The 13,102-nt window shown below is 47.3% G+C and overlaps 1 protein-coding gene across 2 annotated transcripts in view; it reads left to right on the top strand.

Moving 5' to 3' along the window:
• Window positions 1-2,999: 2,999 nt before the first annotated feature.
• SLC5A10 (solute carrier family 5 member 10) overlaps window positions 3,000-13,102 on the top strand; it is an 82,643-nt gene continuing 72,540 nt past the window's right edge. Inside the window, exons 1-5 of one of the 2 annotated variants that reach the window (XM_007060070.4) lie at window positions 3,000-3,150; window positions 5,386-5,457; window positions 7,959-8,063; window positions 8,700-8,759; window positions 9,672-9,776. In XM_007060070.4, the coding sequence (XP_007060132.2) occupies window positions 3,037-3,150; window positions 5,386-5,457; window positions 7,959-8,063; window positions 8,700-8,759; window positions 9,672-9,776 (456 nt within the window). In that variant the 5' untranslated portion in view covers window positions 3,000-3,036. The remainder of the gene's footprint in view (window positions 3,151-5,385; window positions 5,458-7,958; window positions 8,064-8,699; window positions 8,760-9,671; window positions 9,777-13,102) is intronic. The other variant, XM_043523225.1, reaches the window with a different exon arrangement.

Genomic DNA, 13,102 nt, shown 5'->3' with positions numbered 1-13,102 from the left:
AAACTTACAAAAAACAGTCATGGAAAATTTCAGCCCAAATTATTAGTATCAGAATTTAGTTTTTATTGTTTTATAATGTCCACAGATACCTGTTTGTTTTAAAGCATTTTTTCCTAATTTTATTGATCTGAGTTTTCGCAGTTGTGGGAAATTACGGGGGGATCAGACCATTAGGGTCAGACAATAATGACAGTAGACATTGAGATTCAAAAAGTTCAAGTTTTAGAACTGTTAAAACACAAATTGTCAACATCACATCAAAATATACAAAGTAAATATCCTTAAACTCACTAATAAGTTCTCAGGCATCATTTTTCTTTCTTTGCCTGTCTGTTAATTATGATGGTTATCTAAGGAGAGATTTTTTCATTGGTTTGTGTGTTTACAGTGAAATTGACGTTTATCAACATTTGCTGATAAAAATCTAATCTTTCCAACCAACCAAAAATAGGGATTTATAATGGGAAGTGTCAGGCAATCCTAATAGGTGGTGCTACCAGCCCTCCTATAATAGATTTACCTGCGGTGGTAAATTTTGGATTTGGATCTGGATTTTGAGCTCCCAAGTTAGTTGTATTTGCATCTAGGGACTTGTTTTGACCAGTAAGAGGGAGAATGAGTTTGGAATTTGAATCTGGGGTTTTGTTGCAGGTCAATCTCTAATTTATTATGCCTTGCAAATGGCTGCAAACAATCTTTGGCAGCGCCAGAGAGAAGTGAAAGATCATCTTTGCTGTCACTGTTTCACTCCAGCAAAGAGAGAGATGCGTTCCTAACATCAAAGGGCATGAATGAGCCTTTGCTGAGGTCAGAATTCTGTATTTGCAAGCAGTCAGTCCATCACGATTTGCCTTGTAAGGTATATTGAGTAGATGAGATGTGATATAAAGCCAAATTCTATTTGCTTTTAAACTTGGAAATCCCTTTGTGTCAAATATTACTGCAATCAGTGATAACCCTGTGAGGTTATCTTTCATAAGGTTGTTACCTTCTGTATTTCCTGTCCAGAAATATTTGGCAGATGTCAAAATACAGCATTGTACCTGGGTTATACTTTAACAAAAATAGATTATTAAGCAATTTAGCGGTGTTACTAGTTACACCAAGTTGACATAGTAACACTTACATGGGCTCCAAGTGTATTAATGCAGGTTATATAGTAATTGGCCAGCAAGGGTATGGCCTGTTAAAATTTAGTCCAACAGGAAGACAAACATTTACAGAAGTGAGACACAAATACCCTAGGGACTTCAGTGACTATGCCAAAATGTTGGAAAGACAGGTTGATAATCTGTTCAGATGAGTAACTGCTCTACATTTTATTAATTAAACCCTAAAATATGTGATTATAATGTATAGCACTGTCTTAAATAAAACGGAGTATGTTGGCTAAGCATTCAAAGCATAAAACAGTTTGATTAATAAGTGTTATTACACATTTAGGAAAGCAAGCATTTCTCTTAATAATCTTGCAGCCCTATCTATGGGCATTCCTCAGCACTATAGTCACCTATATGAGTAATTCCTGTGCACAGCAATGCGGTAGTCAACAGTTCAGGGCAGGAAGTGAAAAATATTGTATGCATTTATGAGGCTCAAGGTGAATCAAATGGAAAGACTGGTCCTTTTAATACAGGAACTGGTATTTGGAGCCCCATCCTCTTGGGGGAAAGTAGCTGGAGTGGAGAAGAGGCACAGAAATCTAGTTGATCTGCTCTCTGAGCAGCATGGAGACGGAGTGGTGTGTGTGTCTGGCATTTATAGTGTCTTCAGGCTGCAGCTCTGTAGTAGAATTGAAGATGGCTGCAGACTGGACTTCAGGAAACTGTTAGGGTGTCTGGTCCCTTGGCTTTGCTTTGGCTGTCCCTCTTCTATGACAAAGGAATCCACAGAGTTTGACTTCAGGGCCTTGTCATCTTCAAGTGAAATTATGACACACATGAAATATGTGTGGTATTGCTTTCCTACCATGGCCAATTGCCAGGGTGTTGTGAGCGAAGAGAAGTTGTCTTTGCAGCTGCTGCTGGTTTCACCTTTTAGCCCTTTGTGATATCAACATTACTCCCAGGGTAAATCTTACAACCACAGAATGTAATGCTGGAGGGAAATGTGTGGTCCCAGAACACAGAGCAATGTTTTCAAACCAGAGGTTCTCCACCCCCATAACATTCAGCCTATTTATTTAGAGGCTTAGCTGTTGGCACCAAAATTTGAAAATGTTGGCCTTAGCACACTTATTCTCCCACAATCATACCCTGGAGGGGATTATCTCATCAGCAGAAACGTTCATTGAGAAATGAGTCTTCGACAAAACCCTTGATGGTTGTTCCCGTGCCATTGCTCTTCTGGCCAGGAACCTTTCTATCTACTTTGTGTTTCAGACTTTATTGTTCTGTGGATCACTTTATGTGAGAGATGCTCTCAGAGACCTACGGCTCCCCATAGCAGCCCAAAATGTTTCATTCTGTATGTCAATGTGAGATCCAGTGATCTAAAGCTAAAGTAGGGCACGTTTAGATAAGGTCATTGCTGCTTGTAATACCTCCTTTGTTCTTTCGCATAAGCTTTCCTCCTCCCCTTGGAAACCGTGAAGAAGGAGAGAATGACTAAATCTTGCTCTGCCTTGAGAAACAGCAAAGTAAAGCCCATGGTTAAATACCTGAGGAACATGCCTCCAAGATTATCGCTCTCGGGGCATCGCAATTCAAGTGGACATAAGTGGAGCCAGTTTATGTTCTGTTGATTGCAGATAGCCAGAAATCATGTTTGCAGCTCAACAACTGCCCAACTCCCTGGACTTGGCTTTGGCTTCCTGGAGCTCTGAGGGGCCATATGTTAGCAAAAAAGGGGAGGGAGGCAGAAGCCAGGCTGTACTTTGACAACCCATCTGTCCACACAAACTACTTCGCAAAGCAAAAATCCCAGCTCCAGCTTGTTTAATGATCAATTCCCACAAGCAGCTAATCAGTTACTGAGTCAGTGATTGTCTCTCTGACACTCTGCTGCTTTCTGTGGGGCTGGGCAGGGAGCGGCGGGATGATGGGCGACAATTCCACCGCTGGATCAGTTACCCCTCTGCAGCCGTTCAATGTTGCTGACATTATTGTCATCGTGGCTTATTTTGCCTTGAATGTGGCTGTGGGGATATGGGTAAGAGGGTTTTTGTTTAATTAATTTTCCTGTTATGTACTTAAATCTTTGCAATTTCTGTCTCCTCTCTCAGGACAGGTTTCTCAGGTCCCATCTGAAAGGATCGGGAGCCTTGTTTTTGAAATCCTCATTAGTTAATTGCTTTATTTTGCTATTGCACCTTAGCAACGTGCCTTTCTGGACTTGAGCCTGCGAGGTGCTGTGGACACTTAGGTTCCAGTCACTCCATCCCAAAGGTTCCCAAAGTGCTTTGCAAACTAAGGCCCTGATCCTGTAATTGGGTCCACCCGCCTGGCTTGGATTGCAAGATAAGGGTCTACACTCCTGATCCTGCAACCTAGTAGTCCTCAAACAATGAAAAAGGGCTCCTTATGTGAGTAGGGGCTGCCGGATTGGGCCCCAGACCACTCCGGTGGATCGCAGAGAGCTGCAGCTTGATTATCAGAGGGGCTGAGCACCTTCAGCTCCAAATGACTTTCAGGGGTGGCTGAGCACCTTGATAATCAGCCTGCTCCTACTTATCCTGCAGCACAACAGGGTGGAGAGAGGAAATTTTGGCCCAGGGAAAGCTACTCTTACTAAAAATGTCTTGGTTTCTCAAACCTTCTCTGAGAGACCCCAGCAAACTGCAGAAAGCTCGGTTTATCTGCATAGAAAGGGCTGAGTCAGTCCAACTAGAATTTGAATCTTGCAGCTTTCAGAACATGTGAAAAAGAAGCCTGCCTTGTAGTGTGTCTGCTGGGATCTATTGCTCCTGGGATGTAACTGGAGGTGCTTACCTGGAAGAGGCCTGAGAGGTTCTAAAAATTTTTCAGAGCATGACCCACATTTTAATACAGAATCTGTTTCATGGTCACCTCCCTTCCCATTCATAACTGTACGGACCCGCACCTTCCATCCCTGGCATAGTGGAGTCTTCTATTCCAGGTGCTTCTAAGAGATCGATTGGGCTACCTATATAATCTTATTTCCAGTGTGCCCAGGACTATACTTTGTAGGTGACAAAATACTGTAACATCCAATACATAAGGCAAAGATACGTTGAACAGCCCCTGGAGAGATTGTTTTTATGGTATTTATCCCTTATGCCTTTGACTTTAAGAGCTAGGGATTATTTCTAATTGCGCTCATTGAGAAATGCTGTCTGAAAGATGTTCACTGGACTTGTGTGTTTAAAGTGAAGCATGTGCTTAAGTGTTTTGCAGGACTGGGGCCAGAGTACTCAGCGCCTTGCACGGCTGAGTCTTAAGAAGGCCAGGACACATGGCAGGTGTGGCCAGAGGGAGTCTGTCCAATAGATCCTACTTTAACAGACACAGATGCATTTGCAAATGTTTTTACCGACCCTACATAATCCTTAACGGGAAATAATTGTTTCTATTTTTATGATGCTAATTGTTCAGCGAGACACAAGGTGAGGCCAAGTTAGAGCAGAACAGTGTCTCCTGTATGGGAACAAATTGAACAGCCTGTTCTACCTGTCTGGGGTCTGATATGTTTGTTAGTCAATCCACACACACACACACACATGCCCTCCGTAGGAGGATCTCTGGCTCATGAAAGCTCACCCCTCTCCCACTTGAGCTAAAGGAGAAGCTCTGTTAGTTGTGGTAGTATTAGGGGCCTGCTCTAACAACCGTTTCAGTCCATAGGAGGACTCCTGTTGACTTCCCGGGGTGTTGAATCAAACCTCTGCCCAGGCAGGGTTCTCAGCCTCTGTTGGCCTCCAGCCATTGGATGTGAGCAGGTCTGAGTCCATCCATGGTAGGATGGTGGTACATCCAGGCCAAGCCTTTCTGCTCAGCACTGAGGCTGAATATGACAGTCCTCTATGATTCCATAGCCACTCTTGCCTGATTGGCTCTATCCTGCTCAAGGAGCTGCCACAGCTGTCATATAATCATATGGCCTAATAGCTACTGCACTCGACTTGGACTCAGGAGACCTGGGTTCTAGAGCCTGCTCTAGCTCAGGCCTGCTGGGAGACTCGGGCAAGTTCACCTCAGTTTTCCCATCTGTAAAATAGGGATAATGATGCTGCCCTCGTGTGTAAAGCTCTTTGCAATGTACTTATGAATAGCTCTAGATAAGAGCTAGGTGGTGGTGTTATAATCATCCCTCCGTCACATGGCTCTTGCTAGCCATCCAAAGGCTCCTGCCCCTTGGTTGCTCTCCAGGATGGGTTTACGAGAGCAGGGCTGCTTTCTTTCCATGCTGATCTCCTTTTCTTCTCAGTCCTCATGCAGGGTGAATAGAAATACGCTCAGTGGCTACTTCCTTGCTGGCAGGAGCATGGCGTGGTGGCCTGTAAGTAGATGCCATCTCTCTCTCTCTCTCTCTCTCTCTCTCTTGCTCTAGCTTCTCTTCTGTCCCTTTATGCAGGACAGTTCCCAGCAGTCGCGTCTCACACTTGGAGGTCTGTTGCAGAGCCATTGCCCCTATGAAAAGGAGGGAAGCGGGGTCTCCGGAGCAGTGGTGGCCCATGCTGTATCAACCCACCATCACCTCCAGTGCCCAGGGAGATGGAGCTAATATTATCACTTCATATATCAGGGAGTTGCAATCTTCTGCTGGGTGTAGCTGCCTCAGTACCTGGCTTGCCACATGGGGTATCTCTTGTAATACACTCAGTTCAAACACCTTGCGATGAATCACCAGGCATCTCAGATCATGCCCCATGATGCATAACACAGGAACACACTGGATTCCCACCCAGGAGGCAGCCAGCATCAGTCCGCCCCTGCCTGACTTGGAGCTACGTCTCATTTCTCCAGTGGTGGGGTCCCTCTTTGCTGCTGCCCCTCTGAAGGTCTGTGATCTGTTGGGTCCTGCCAACCAGGACTCAGACCCCAGATCAATGGGATCTGTGCTTAACCTACCACTGCTCGGACTGCTTGGGGGGATCCAAGCCCCATGGTCTCCTATGAGATTTCCCCGTAGCCCAGTCTAAGCTTGGGTAGGGGCATTTGGAGCAGCAGGATCTGAATTCTGTCCCCGCTGTTGCCAAGCAGCCGTGCCTGGTTATGACGGCAGTGTGGTGACTCCCGCAAAGTCATAGGTGGTCCCAGATTTGTTACAACCAATATATTCATTCCGCAGTTCGTTCTTGTCTAGAAATGCAGGTTGGCTGATCCCCTTCCCCGTTCCCCTTCCTTACGGCTCAGGTCTGGGCAGCATTGCCCAGTAATGGCATTTCTGCACTGTGGCAAATGCAACGACATGTGATTCTCTGACAAGTGTTTGCATGAGGAAAAGAAAACCCTGGGCTCCCAAATGCCTCCCAACAACAGGAAATTCGGTTAGCGGCCTTGTGAGTGAGCACGTCCCAGGGCGCCTCTTCTAGCCCATGGGCCCTTTAAAACTGGAAGCTGTAATTGCACATCACAGGCCTGCTGATTACAGGAAATCATACAAGTTTTCCTGGCTCTTAGGCAGAGGAGCAGATGCTCCTAGGAGCTGTCTGGGTTCTGAGGAAGGGAAGATCTGGACACAAGGGCTAGATGAGACCCTGAGGGGCAATGAGATTTGCTTGAGTGGCTGTGTGTTGTTTTGGATCCTTGCTTCTAAGGCAATAGAGCAAAGCCCTGAGCAAAGGAGCTGGAATGGTGCCCTTGTTTGGAGCACGACTTTGTCGTCTTTGGCTGGTGGATCAGCCCCTCCAGCTTACGTGGAGACGCCTTACGTGGGTCCTTGCAGTCTGCTGGGCGCTGCAGCCTGCTCTATGCCATCCAGGTGAACCCCGTTTGAAACCCGTTCAGCTAACACGGGTTCCTTTGGCAGCATAGACGGAACCACTCTGTTCTGCTTCAAAAAGCAGGTACTTGCTGTTGCCTGATTTTTAGGGGATTCATATTCTTGTTTCTGTAATATGGGTTACAGGCTCACCTATTGATCTGATCAGAAGATAATAAGGTTCTTGTCCCAGAATCACGGATGTATGACTCAGCTGAGAACCAAATTCAGCCTTGCAGATTTTTCTGGAGATAAATGGAATAATAATCAAATGGAAAAGTAATCAATCAGAATGACAAAGGAAATAATATTGTCCTAGAGATACATGTGGTATTATACACCATAAAACTTCCTAGATTAACAGACACTCACCCTTCCTTGGTAACCTGGTGGTAAGAGACGAAGGATCAGCCTTGCCTTTGGCATGCCAAGAGAGTCTGATGGTCCAAGTTCCTCAGTTCTTGATTGGGAGGTGCAGAACTAAGGAGAAGCTAGAGAGCTGAAAGACTATAGAAGCTAAAACTAATCAACTAATTAACATGATGGTTTGCTTGTGTTGTTGAGCCTGATCACTATGTGCCCACCTTCCGTGTCCAAACTTAATCTCCTCACCCACAAAGTATCGGGGTATGCTTACACTCTAGGCTGGCATGTTCATATCTATTAATGACCATTAGCTCATCCTCACATTTCTCATTTCTGACCTAACCGGTTATTTCCACGTTCTTTGTGGTGTACTTGCTGAGCTTAAAGAGGCCATAACTTACGTAGCCATCTATCTATGCCAAAAGTCTAACTTGCTTTAACTCATCCTCACTTACCTAGGCTAAAGGCCGCGAACACATGTATGCTAACTTGCTTTAGCTCAACATACAGGATGTGGCCCGTAGGGTCCTTGCAGTATGGCCAAAAATGCTGTAGCCCAAATCCATAAATCTATTAAAACAAACAATCAAGCCCATAAGGGAAGATATATAAGCAAGCAAGCAGGCTAGCCCTATGGGATACGTAGCAAAGATGTTGTTGCCTAGCTAAGCTGTGCCTGCTCATGGCGCCTCCTTGCTTTTGGCCTGCAGATTGGAGCCTCCCTCTTTGCCAGCAGTGAAGGATCAGGGCTCTTTATTGGACTGGCTGGGACCGGAGCTGCTGGGGGAATTGCCGTCGCTGGCTTTGAATGGAATGTGAGTCACTTTGCCTTATTAAGCTAATCAGTCACTGGAGCCAGCAGGGACAAACAAAGCCTTACCCATCTAATGGGGCATGGACATAACCCCATTAGGGCTGACGGGGAAATATGTGTAACCCATGCTAAGCTCTCTGTACCCCATTATAGGTGGGGCCACATATAGATGTTTAGGAGCCTGCTGATGTACTTGGTACTTTAGTTCATGCCCTAGGAGCTCATGCTTCGAGATCCCAAGTCCAACCCCTGCAGATATCCCGACCGCGGATGTTATGGCAAATTGATAGACCAGAAACAGGCTCCCTGGTTTTCCAAGCATTTCTCCAGAATGGGGTTGGGCTCTGCATTAACGTAAGGCGTTAAAATGAAATCTCTGGTCATCTGGGGAGTCCGCAATGCCAGGTGCTAAGTGCTGAGATGGGGAGTGTCCATAGGGGAGTTCTGTATCCCACCCTCAGACACACCCATGCCCCACGGAGCCCATGGAGATCAGAGTGTGCATCTCAGCGCAGGGCTGGGCCCAGCTTGGGCCTCCTGCATGGGACCCAGTGACATTGCTAATATTAAGCTGGAAGCCCTGCTGCGGACAGAACAGTGATTTATCAGACTGTGCTGTGCCCCTGCTTCTCCGTAGGCTACTTATGTCCTGCTGGCGTTGGCCTGGGTGTTTGTACCAGTCTACATCTCCTCGGGGGTAAGTACAGTCGGAGTCTACCAGACACAGCCGGACAGCCCCACTTTCATAGCCGTTACCAGATACTGTCACTGACTGGCTGCGACTCAGGGCAGGATCTGTGGAAACCCTAACCCTGGGTGAACTCTGCTGTCTTTGCCCAATCCTGTGTGAAATAGACCCCACCAGCCTGCAGGATGGGGTCCATGACACACACCTGGGCAGTTCTGATTCCACCCAGGAGAGAGCAGTGGGGTATGTGCGTGCGCACATGTGGCATGGTTCCTTAGTTGCAAACGGTGATTCCTCGCTGAGGTGGTGATATTAGCCATGTTCCTATTTCTGATTATATTGATACTAACAATGACTCTGTGGTGGTGCCACGGTGCCTGCAGTGAAATCAGGCCTCCCACTTGTAAGCCGAGCTCAGTTCCTAGACTCATTGGTTCATTTCAGGATCTTAGAGGCTGAGGGGCGTTTATAGCTTTGGCAAGGGGTATAAGACCCTAGACTGACTGGCTTTGTGTAGGGCCCTACGAGAAGCCAGAGGGCTGGGTCCTAGCTATCTCCCTCCCTGCCTGTCACCAAGCCCCACTCCTAGCCCCATCGCCTGCCTGCTGGTGTCCTTTGGAGTGCAGCGTGTGCCTGCATGCTGGGTGGCACGTGTCCTTTGTGGAGGTGAAAGTTATGTTTGCCTGAGGCTGCTAGGCTCCCCACAAAGCCCCCTTCCCCGTCCCACCCTGGGTTAAGAGGGAGTGCAGCCATTCCTGGGCTCCGCTCGGCAAGGGGAGGTGTCACTCGGTCCCTCAGGCACAGAGCTCCCATTAGCCATGCTGGTGTTTCCCCATTCTGACTTGGGCTGCAGCTGCCTTTGGCAGGGGGCTGCCATGCCATGCAGTGACCGTGGGTCATACCTGCATCTCTACCTCTCAGATTGTCACCATGCCAGAGTATCTCCAGAGACGGTTTGGAGGGGAGAGAATCCAGATGTACCTCTCAGCCCTGTCACTCCTGCTCTCCATCTTCACCAAAATATCGGTGAGTAGCCAGGACTCTGTATTGCACTGAGGGCTCTGAAACACTGGGTGTCCTAGAAGGCATCTGTCTGGCGCTCTCTGTCACTGAACACCTGGGCAAAAGCCATGCAAACAATCAAACCTGTCCAGGAGGGGCTTGGCTGCTTTGATGGTGTTTAGGGATTTGATTTCCAGCCAGTAGAGAGTTAACTCTGTACTCAGGCCTCTGAGGGAGAGCAGGGCTCTGGGAGGGAGCCCAGGGGATGCTATAAAAGCAGCTGTTGGAGGTCATGGAGGACGCAGAGCTGAACACGCAGGAGTTAGAAGAGTTGGGAACCAGTGAGGGGTTGTCTGAACACCAACAGTTAGGCCAGGTCTACACTAAAAAGTTAAGTTGACCCAGCTGATGTAGACAGCGCTAGGTTGATGGAAGAAGTCTTTTGTGGACCTAACTACTGCATCTCGGAGAGACACGTTAACTGCTGGGAGAGCTGCTCTCGTCACTAAGCGAGTGGCTACACTGAAGCGCTCCATTTGAGTTACTGCCCTGGAGCGAGCCCAGTGGGAATGGGAGTAACTACCCTGGCACCATGCTCCTCTGGCTACTCTGAGTGATGGGATGAGCGGAATGATTGGGTTAGCGGCTGAGGAGTTCTACCTCAAGGTGCTGTGTCCCCACTGCATCGCTAGGTCTGGAGCAGAAGTTCCCAAACGTTTCTTTTTGCGTCCTGCCTTCCAAATCTACCAGCGGCCCCGTACCCCTACCCCTCTCATCACTGACACTTTGTATGTATCTTCTTCACACTTCCTGTCTTGAGCCATCGGTCCATATGTCACTGTTAGGTACGTACGGATATAGTATTAGTGTGCTGTGTATATTATCGAACCCCACCCCCTAAGTTCTGAGCTCAGGTTGGACGGGTGCTGGGCCCCTGAACCCGCGCTATACAGTGATTGGATGGGAGGGCTCCATATGTCAGCGTCTGTGTATCTCTGTGTTCTCATTGGTACATCTTGAAGTAAATTAACTACCATATTTTATATAACCAATTCCCACAGAATTGTAAAGCATCGTCTTGAGTTGCCTATTATGAAAATACAATAAATAAAATAATAAATCCACCATTACACAATTCTTCCCGCGTACCTCCCAGAGATGTCTCACGTGCCCCCAGCGGGACATGTACCGCAGTTTGGGGACCACTAATCTTGAGTCAGACGCACTCTGAGCTTCAATCCATCTTCATGGGCCAGCTAGCTTGAGCTCAAAGCACCACTTAACACAAGCTAGAGATTTTTGTGTGTGGACAGAATTTGGGATGGGGCAACACTCGCGTCATACTTTGACCTAGCCCTGTAGTGACGACCAGCCCTTAGAAGATGCTCAGTGCTAATAACTAGGACACTTTGTCTTCCAAATGAGAGGCACATTTGTGATGCTGTGGAGAGACTGACGGATAGAGATCAGGATGCCGAACCCACAACATGCTCAGCGCTAACTTGCCCATTCTTGGCAGCCTCAGCAAAGAGGGAAATGGGACTGGGGAACTGAATCCCCCTCTCCCTTGCCTGTCACTTCTCAAGCAGCGATGCTTCCTGCTCATCTGGTGGAAAAATGTAGCTGTGAATGTCAAATGTAGTAGGGAAGAAACCAACAGGGCTCAGTGGGAATTAATCTAAAGACCTGTAGAGTTTAATTAAGAACAAAATCCTTGCCCTGGGGTTTTGGAATCCTCCCATAAAATTGAGTTGCAGGGAGAGGGAGCTTTATTGCATTCCACTGGAGGGTCCCAACACCTGCAGGAAGTGTCTGATTCCCACAGGGTGGGTATAGCTGAGTCCTGGCCTTATTCAGGGTTTCTAGACCCGCACAGAACTTCCTCTCTTCATCCTCCTGGGCTGCTCGATGTGTTGTGAGTTTCTTGGGTATAAACTGACCTGTAATCCAATGACACCAGCCTGGAGCATCGAACCCAGGGGCCAGGCCCAAGGTTCAGAGTAGAGTTGCCTGCTTTGGTTGGATGTATTCCTGACATAATCTTTCATTCCTGGAGACTCCAGGTCGATCCTGGAAGGTTGGCAACCCTACTGCAGAGTGACCTGGGACTGCAGGCAGCAAGGGGGGACCCAGATCTGAGCCACATCCATCCTGCACCCCCCCAGAGAGGAAACAAATAGCTCGGGTGCAGAATGGAGGAAGAAATGTGCTGTAGGGCAGTGGTTCCCAAACTGGGGTTCACGAAACATTACAGGGGGTTCTCGGGGATGAAAGTCTCTCATGGTGGACAGAGCTGTCCCTAGGGACCGCGGGCAGCTCGGGGCCTGCAGCCCGGGGCCGGCAGCCCGGAGCCCCTGGACTTCCAAGAGCTAAGCAGATCAAAGCAAGCATATCTATCACACTGAGGAGATTTAAACTTGAAGACTCCTTATAAGACCTGGAAAGGCAGGTGGATATTTTTTGCTGTTTTTAAAATTAAATAGGCAGCTACTGGTGTTTTTTAAATTATTATGAAGAACAAGTTTAAGCTTTGTTGCAACATGCGTTATTTGCCTGGACTGCTCAAGACCTGAACGCTTGTGTAGGAGGAACTCTGTGAGTTGGGTTCTTAAATCCCTTCATGCTGTTTCACATCTGATACTACCTGATGAAACATAGGAGCCTTGTCTTATAACAGGCTTATTCCAAGTGATACAAGCTACGAAAGTGAGCTCTTGGAAGAGTGTTGCCTTTTTCATAATGTAATAAAAATACTGTAATGACTAATAATAATAATAAATAGTGTATAATAAGCATGTCATAAAAACAAATGTTATATTTCCAAGATCACTGCTTTTATAATTTATACTCTGGGAAAGGAGAAAATCCCTGGAAATATTCATTTTTAGGAGGGGGTTCACGAGACTTGACATTTTAGTGAAAGGGGTTCACAGGTTGCTAAAGTTTGGGAACCACTGCTCTAGGGGGACAATCCTGCATGGCCTGCTGGGATAGGGATTGGATGATCTAATGCCTGGATCTGACGAGGTCTTGGCATGTGCACAGGTGAAACAAGAAGCAACTCGCTAGTGGTAACACAGCCTTGCGGGATCTGTGAAGCACGGTGCCAAGGGATGTTACTGGTGAAATGTAGCTATTGCCCCACCAGGGGGCGCTCACAACCAGTTCACGCTGTGCCCACTCTGTGTAGTGTTGCCAACCCTCCAGGCTTGTCCTGGAGTCTCCAGGCATTAAAGATTAATCTTTAATTAAAATGATGTCATGTGATGAAACCTCCAGGGATCTGTCCACCCAAAACTGGCAACCCTAGCTCTGTGTGTTCTGCCACTCTGAGCTGGGTGGTGACTGCT

This window comes from Chelonia mydas, chromosome 10, assembly GCF_015237465.2.
Source record: "Chelonia mydas isolate rCheMyd1 chromosome 10, rCheMyd1.pri.v2, whole genome shotgun sequence".
NCBI classification, from domain to species: Eukaryota; Metazoa; Chordata; order Testudines; family Cheloniidae; genus Chelonia; species Chelonia mydas.
This window is presented reverse-complemented; position numbering and strand designations above follow the sequence as displayed.